Source organism: Elephantulus edwardii, unplaced genomic scaffold, assembly GCF_000299155.1.
Source record: "Elephantulus edwardii isolate Elephantulus edwardi_28Jun2011 unplaced genomic scaffold, EleEdw1.0 scaffold00352, whole genome shotgun sequence".
NCBI lineage: Eukaryota > Metazoa > Chordata > Mammalia > Macroscelidea > Macroscelididae > Elephantulus > Elephantulus edwardii.
In genome coordinates this window covers 605,142-613,561 of record NW_006400102.1, presented here as the reverse complement: position 1 = coordinate 613,561, position 8,420 = coordinate 605,142, and the positions used below count along the sequence as shown (strand labels likewise).

Below are 8,420 nucleotides of genomic sequence, written 5' to 3'. Positions count from 1 at the left end.
ATCCATTTTGGTCTTTTCTTCCTCTTCTGTCTTTGTAATGACCTTTTGCACTCTTCCCGGACGATACCTTTGACATCCTCCGACAACTCATCTGGTCTTCGCTCATTAGTGTTCAAGGCCTCAGACCTGTTCCTGAGATGATTCTGAAATTCAGGAAGGATGAAATCATTATCTAGTCTCTCCCAAATTATGTAGTTGTGATGTTAGCCTTTTTTTTAGCCCTTAGGTAGCCCTCTCTGGTCTCCAGCTACCATAACTGCAGGCACATGGTTTTTCAAATTGGTATGATTTTGTAAATCACCAACAGCTGTGGGACGAGGCTAAGCAAGTGCTTCCCACACTGGGCAGCAAGACTTAAGGTGAGCTTGACTTGTAGTAGCAAGACCTGAAACAAGCTAGAGTTGGAGCAGCAAGGCTTGAGACTGGATGAGAGCTTGAGACTGGATGAGAGCAAGGCTTGAGACTCTGATGAGAGCAAGACCCTGGTGGTGGTGGTGGTGGAGAGACTGTGGCATTGCTGTGAAGAAACAGAGGTAAAGTGGCAGAGTGTGATATGAGGCTTCTTACATTTATGCTGGCCATAGTTACAGGTTTCTGCAGTTCTTCTTGGATGCTTAAAGAGGAAACTAACATATAATTGCTCTGAGGCAAACCTTGTTGGATGATTTGGATTTGAATGCTGAACTGAAACCAGAGCCTGGATTAATTGAGGAATTGTGCCTTGGAACTTGGTCTAAAACCTGGATTTCAATTAGATGATATCTTTGCCTCTCCAACTCGACTACTTCTTTGTACCATATCTGTGAGTCAGAATTGATTAAACGAAGCTCTTGCTGCTGGTGGGGCTCTGTGTGATCCATGAGGCTTAGCTATAGGCTCTTTATCTGCTCTCTGTTTTAGGGGGGTGTGAGGCTGTGTTATTCTCACTCCCTCTGGCCTTTTCAGAAAGACACTCATGGCCCTGTGTCCCTATGTCACATTTTATCCTCTTTAGACAATAATTATCAAAATAATTCTTCCTTAGTGCTGGATAGTATTCCATCCTGTGAATGTACCACAGTTTCACAGTCCATTCCATTGTGGTTAGACGCTGGGCTTTTCCCATGTTCTTACAATGGTGAACAACGCCAGCAGTGGAAGAGCTGGATCATATGGAATTTCTATGTTCAAGTTTTTGAGGAAACGTCAAACTGCATTCCAGAGTAGTTTGTACCATTTTACAATCCCACCAACAGTGTATGAGTGTTCCTATTACTCTACATCCTCTCAAATGTATTGCTTGATATCCTGTTAAATCTTGCCACTTCTGCTGGAGTAAGATGATATCTTGTTGTTTTGATTTGCGTCTCTCTTATTGTCATTTTGAACGTTTCTTCATGTATCTATTGGCCATCCAACTGTTTTCCTCTGTGAAGTCTTTTCATATCTTTTACTCATTTTGTAATTGGATTATCAGTCTTTTTCTTGTGGAGGCCCTGTAGGATTCTGTAAACTTTGTTATTGAAGCCCTTGTCTGAAATAGTATTGTCAAATGTTTTTTCCCCAGTCAGTAGATGTTCTTTTCACCCTGTTGGAAAAAGTTTTTGATGTACACAGGGATTTAATATTTAGAAGTTGCCATTCATCACTTTTATCCTGTACTGGTTGTGTATTCTGGTTGTCTTTGCCAGCCTCTTTATGTCATAGGCCAGGCCTTCTATTCTTGATCCCCTTTTGTCACTCTTGACCTTTATGGTTTTTTCCTTTACCCTCAGGTCTCTGATCCACCTAATGTTGTGTATACTGAGAAATAAGGATGACCGGCCAACATTTATCATTGACATTTTATCGTTTCTTTTTCTCATTTTGGTTACTATGGATTATCCACTTTCTTTTGGTGTCTTTGTGTGAAGGGCTTCCTTTCCTTGCTTTCACAAATTCCTTAAGTTCCTTCTTTTTTGCATATAATCTAATATCTCCTTCATATTTGATGAACAGCTCTGCTGAATACAGGATCCTCTGTTTACAGTTGTTTTCTTGCTTGCATGTTTTCTGCTGAAAGATTAGAACTTAATCTAATTGTTTATCCTTTGGAATTTACAACACCCCCCCCCCCACACACACACACAGCTTTTAGTAATCTATTCTTTATTTTGAAGAAGTTGACTTTGATGTTTTTATTTTTGAGTCTTGTCTGTTTGGTTTTTGCTGAGCTTCTTGAATGTGTATTTCTCTATTCTTCATAATACTTGGGAAGTTTTCTTTTAGTACTTTTCCTACAGTTTTTTTCCAGTGATTTCTCTGTCCCCTTCATGTTCTGGAATTGCAGTCGTATACATATTGCTCCTTTTGATGTTATCTCACATGATTCTAATGTTTTCTTAATTTTTTTTTAAACATTTCATTTCTGATTTTTCTTTTAGAAGACTATTGACTACTAGGAGAACAAACATGGACCACTAGGAGAACAAACAAGTTCATCCTGGAGAGGGTGAAGCCAGGCTGCTCTTGGGAGACAAGGATTCTAAAGCTCTGTCTGACATAGTTTGGACATGTTGCAAGGCAGGCAGGATCAGATCTTGGAGAAGGACATCATGCTTGGAAGGGTGGAGGGACAGTGCAGGAGAGGAAGACCCTGGATGAGATGGATTGATTCATTCACTGGGGTGATGGGGTTTTAGGCATGTCAGAGACCATAAGATTGGCAAGGGATAGAGCAGGGTTTAGGGCTGTTGTACATAGGGTCACTATGAGTCTTAAGCAACTGGATGGCACAACATCAACCTATTCCATTGAGATTCTTGTCTTCCTGCGCACTGACCCTGTATTTCATCTCTTCTACTTTTTTGTCTTAATATTCTGGATTACATTTACGTACATTTCTGTTCTTTCCTGTATTATGTTGGCTGTACCTTCCCTGTCTTGTGATGGTTTTTTAAGTTTTTGTACCTCTTTATGATGTCAATTCTTTTTTCCATCTTTTGCATTTTCTTTTTTTTTAAGTTAAAGAAGCTTTATTAAGGCATCCTGGGTGAAATTTCTTAGTCTGGAGAAAGACCAGAGGAAAACCACACCCTAAGGTGGATTGGGAGAGGTTTGTGTTCTTTTGTTTTTTAAAAAAAATTTATTCTTTTTTTTTGGTGTGTGTACCATCAAATCTGATCCGACTGGTACACAGGAGAAGATTGTCCCTCCTTCTCCAGCAGAGCATCTGGTGGATTCTAACCACTCACCCCTAGGATTACAGTGCAGCTTCTTGCCACTAGGCCTTGAGAGCTTGCCTGGGACAGCTTTTTATAGTAAGGTTCTTTAGGAAAGGAAGAGAGGGACATTCCATTGTGTTTCAGCCATGTGGGTGGTCTTTTAGAGAGGAAAGGCAGGGGCATTCCATTATGGCTTAGCCAGGTGGGTGAGGGTGTTCACTTCCTTTGTTGACATGTTAATATTCCTTAAATCCGTCTTTCACCCCTTTGACCTTGGTCTGGGCCTCTTTAGAGATAAAAAGGGCAATGTATTTTTAATTTAGCTACTTTCTGCTGAACAGGAGTGAAGGGGCTCAGAGGCTGGATTGTGGATAGTTGGGGGATCAGTAGCCAGGGGAGAATATGGATGTAATACCAGCTGGTTCACCCTTAAGTTGGTCATTTCTTTTATCCCATGAAGTTTGAATTTTAAAAGGCAGGGAGCAATTAGCAACAATGTGAAGAGCTGCTTAGGGGTTGGGATCTGAGTGAGGTCCACCATTTGAGAGATGTCGGAGGTCTGCTCAGTGAGAGGAAGATGTTTGACCTGGGAAAGATGGTGCTAATGGGAGTTACCTATGACCTTAACCACTATGGGGGTAGTTAGAATGACTGTGTAAGGTCTGTTTTAGCATGGTTGATGAGGTTTGGGTGCATGCCATTTGATGAGTATCTTTGGCATTTTGCATTTTCTTCTGTGGTTGTTCAAATTTCTCATTGATATATTTCTTCTGCCTCCCTGTCTCGAGTATTTGTTTTCTTAATGACTTCCATTGATACTTACATCATTTGCACCTTCTTCTGTAGCTAGCTATTCAATATAATTTTTTCTACTTCTCTGCCTCTATACTATTGCCTTTATTTCTGGCTTCTGATGTTTCTTCCATCATTTGTACCTTCTTAGGTAGCTGTTCAAATACCTCCATGTCAATATATCCCTCTGCCTTCCTGACTTTTGGGTCTGCAATATGTCCTGCTTTTTTTGGAGAAGGCTGTGTTTTTTCCACTGTGTTTGAAGCTGCTTGCTGCTTTCTTGACATTATTTGATGTTTGTTCACTGTTAGGCCATTTCTGTTGTGTTTGTGTAAGTTACTTAGTTGTCAGCTATAAATGGTCAGTCTATGGGCTAGGCCACTCTCACTACTGAAAATCCTTATTGGGGAAAGTCTGCGTTTCCTAACATCCTTCAGGTTCTGTCTGGTCTGCATAGTAGTTCTGCAGGAATCTTGCAATATTGTAGTCCCCTCTCACAAACTCTGTTGACATCCTTTGTGGCATGGTATGAGACCAGGTGTTCCACTTAAGCACTTTATATCCACAAGGCTTTGAAGGGAGCACTCTCAACCACTTCACCATGCCAGCTGAGAAAGTGAGTCTCTCTACTGTTTATAGCTTCCTATCTTGAACTCTGTTGTCTTCTTTGATCCCTGGGATGGCCTGCAGTGGCAAGGATCCCCAAATGGAAAAACTTTTCTCCATGGGAATTTCAGTCCCTTCTCTCCCCTGCATGTCAAAGTTCTGGCTCTAAGAGTTTCTCATCTGGTGACGTCTTCTCTCCTAAAGTTTAATATCCTCCTTTGTCTCTGGCATGGTGTTCAATCAGGAGCACCAACTTAAGCAGTTTCTGGCCAGGAAGGTTTGAAGGCAGCTCTCTTTATAGCAACTTAGCTGCCACCTGAGAAAGTGAATCTCCTGCATTTTAATGAACATTTACAGAAATTCTGGATTTCCATTCATTCATTGTTGCACTTTTCTCCCTGCCCAGCCCTTCCCCCCACCCAGTTCACTCCTCTCTTTGAAAAGAAAAAGAAAAATTCCTTAATTGATATACAATTCCCCTGCACCCCTCCCACCACCCAAATTACACTCCATTATGCAACCTTATAATACCCTATCATATATCACTTTTAAATTGTTCTCTCCCTCATCTGTTTCAATGCAGTATACATAATTTATCCCATCTTTCTCAGTCTCCCACCAACCCTAATGTGTCAGTCCCAATCTACAACAGTTGGCACCATGCAGTATTTGTCCTTTTGTGACTTGAGATATTTCACTCAGCATAATGTCCTCCAGGCTCACCCATTTTGAATAATATTGCATGAGTTCCTTGGTTTTCAATGCAGCATAGTATTCCATTGTGTGACTATACCACAGCTTCTCTATCCATTTGTTTGTTGATGGGCACGTGAGTTGTTTCCAACTCCTTGCTGTTGTGAACAAAGCCACGATAAACATGGGTGTGCATATCTGCTTGGATGTCTTTAGGGTATATTCCCAATATTGGAATTGTTGGGTCAAATGGTATCTCTGTTTGCAACTTTTTGAGAAAGTGCCACACCATTTTCCACAGTGGTTGCACCATTTTACACTTCCACCAACATTGAATTAAGGGTTCCAGTTTCTCCATAACCTCGCCAGCATTTGTTGCTTGTTCTGTTAAATTTTGCTGTTCTTACTGGGGTGAGATGATATCTCATAGTTGTTTTGTAAAAATTTACTAGGATTTTAGTTGAGAAAATAAAACTGGGAAAACTACAAGAGAGGATAGGATTGAATACATAGTGATTAGTAAACAGGTCGATAAAAAATGTTCTTGCTTTTTCCTTTTTAGATCTTGATTATTTCACAAATTTGTCACATTTAATCTAGTTTGAAGACATTGAATTTTATTTGACTGAGGCTTGATGTCTTCTCTTGGTCTGTCTCACTCTTACTCAGCTGCTTCTCTCTTTTGTCTTCAGAATTCTGCCACAAGATCAATTGATGTGATGTGTTTTCAAACAGTGTGCATTCCTATAATTTAATTTAAAAATATAAGTTATTAGGTAGAAAGAATCATAAATTGCTGACCAAAAGTTAAATTTATGTTTTTCCCTCCAGAGATTTCTTATTTGAACAATATACTGTACAGTTTAATAGGGTGTGTCTAAGTGTTTGGCTTTCTTGGATGTTTTTAAAGCCTGTAATTTTTTCATACTTTTTGTGAGCTGCATACTTTTAGAAGTTGTTACTATCTCTGAAGTTTGGTCTGTTTGTTTCTATTTGTGTAGGTTGCACAGAGCATTGAGGATCATCATCAGGAAGTAATTGGTTTCTGCAGAGAAAATGGTTTCCATGGCTTGGTTGCATATGACTCTGATTATGCCTTGTGCAACATCCCCTACTATTTCAGTGCCCATGCCCTAAAACTGAGCCGAAATGGAAAAAGTCTCACAACAAGCCAATATCTGATGCATGAAGTTGCCAAGCAACTGGACCTGAATCCAAATCGTTTTCCTATTTTTGCTGCTCTATTAGGTAGGTGGAATAGTGTGAATTTTAGACTTGTATTATAATTTTAAGGAAGGAAGACATTTAGTAACTTTTTTGTGTCATATAACCCCTTATGGTGGGTAATATGGGGGAACATTTGTTCTTATTGATTTATGATATTCTTTCAAAGCTGTAATACTGATTTTGAAATATTTTTAGAAAAGTAACATTTTTATAATGCAGGTGTTAGCACATGCTATGAAAACTAGACTTAATATTTTAGTGTAAATTAAGTTTATTATAAAAGGAAATAGGTTATATAAAACTAACACCTTGCATTTTTTCCTCGTTTTGTGAACACTTAAGACAAAAATAAAAAATAGCCTATTTTACCATTTTTTTACCTAAATTTAAATAATTAACAAACTCATATGCATTGTTATTGTATCAAAACAGGAACTGAGTTAAGCATCCAGTGAATTTCTGAGGTTGTAAATTGCCAAGGGAGTACATTGCCCATTTTTGTCCTCTAATCTTTGGGTTAGCAGTACTATATACAAATTTAGCTGCCATGTTGTTGTTATGTGCCCTTGAACTGCCTGTAGTCCATAGCATCCCTGTGTACCGCAGCTCTGAACCCTGCCCTGTCCCAAGCCAGTCTCACTAACTCCAGTACACCAACTCCCATTGCGCCCCAGTCACTGTATCAGGAATCTTTAAAAGTGGTGGTATACCAAGCTCCATATTCAGATACTAAGAGCTTATTCACCAATTTCTTTTACTTGAGCATCTGTCACATTGAAATATGCATTTTATAGTGATTTTTCTTTTTTATTAGTCACTGTTTTAGTGTTCTTGTCTCTACCTGCCTTATTCCTTTTTGTTTAGAGTTAGTATTAATATAAGTGGACTTTTTTAAGAACCCGAGAAACTCCTGTGGTTAAAATACATGAATTGTATCAAATTTAGTTACACTTTTGTCACTCAGGGTGCTTTTTTTAAAGATAAGTAATCTCCAAATAGAGTTATTGTTCTCCTTACAGTCAGTATTGCATTACCCAAGGCAGCTCCCTCTGGCCTATACCACCAGAGCTCCATTTCTATTTTAGATTTCGTAAAAGCTTCAGTGTTCTCAAGTGAAAAAAGTGTATTTTCTTTTCCCTTTTTATAGCAGAAAGTGTAGCTTTGTAAGTTTTGTTTTAGGAATGTCAGATATGGTACTCAGTTAAGCATGTGGTATAAAGATCGTAAGACACAACCCCCTTCTATCTTTTCTATTTCCTCACTATTTTCAATGAAAATTTATTAATGATGCAGTTGTCTTAATATTTTTTTAAAAATCTAAATTTCTAGGAGACACTGTGGGGAGCAAAATCTCAGATACTAGATCATACTGCATTTCTTTTTCTGAGTAAAATTCTATATAAAACTGTGACAAAAGAAGAAAGTACATTGAACTGATGTGCAGTTTAAAATGAACTTTCCCATCTGGATAGTAAACTCTTTCCTATTTCTGCATTTTGTGTTTGGTGGTGGTTAGAATATTTTGATAGAATTTTGCATTGTTACAGTACAGTTGACTTTTTTTTTTTTTGTCGTGCTAGTATCTCATTAATAAATCTACTATCTCATTGTGGAAGTGACTAAGTCATGCTATTAAATCCACAGAATTGTTTAGAAAATGGCTACTTTTAAATATGTTCATATAACTAGCGTATTATAAATGTCAGGATTATCAAACATTCTTAGCACTATAATGAAAGTATTCTCCAAAAAATGTGTGAGGTGTTTTCCTAACTATTTTTCTCATCTTGGTGATAGGTTAACCACAGTCTTAGTAATATTGCAGTATGGTTTTTTTGTCATGTATTTGTGAGTTATGCTAGAACAGTGAATCATGATGAGCAGTTTGCAGTGACTAGGCATTGTCATTTAGTCTTGTTT

The 8,420-nt window shown here is 38.4% G+C and overlaps 1 protein-coding gene across 2 annotated transcripts in view; it reads left to right on the top strand.

Annotated features, from left to right (window-relative positions):
* The window catches only part of FAM120A (family with sequence similarity 120A), a 269,779-nt gene that overhangs the window by 42,395 nt on the left and 218,964 nt on the right, over nt 1-8,420 (top strand). For both annotated transcript variants that reach the window (XM_006901938.1, XM_006901939.1), the window contains exon 2: nt 6,275-6,521. In XM_006901938.1, coding sequence (XP_006902000.1) covers nt 6,275-6,521 — 247 coding nt within the window. The remainder of the gene's footprint in view (nt 1-6,274; nt 6,522-8,420) is intronic.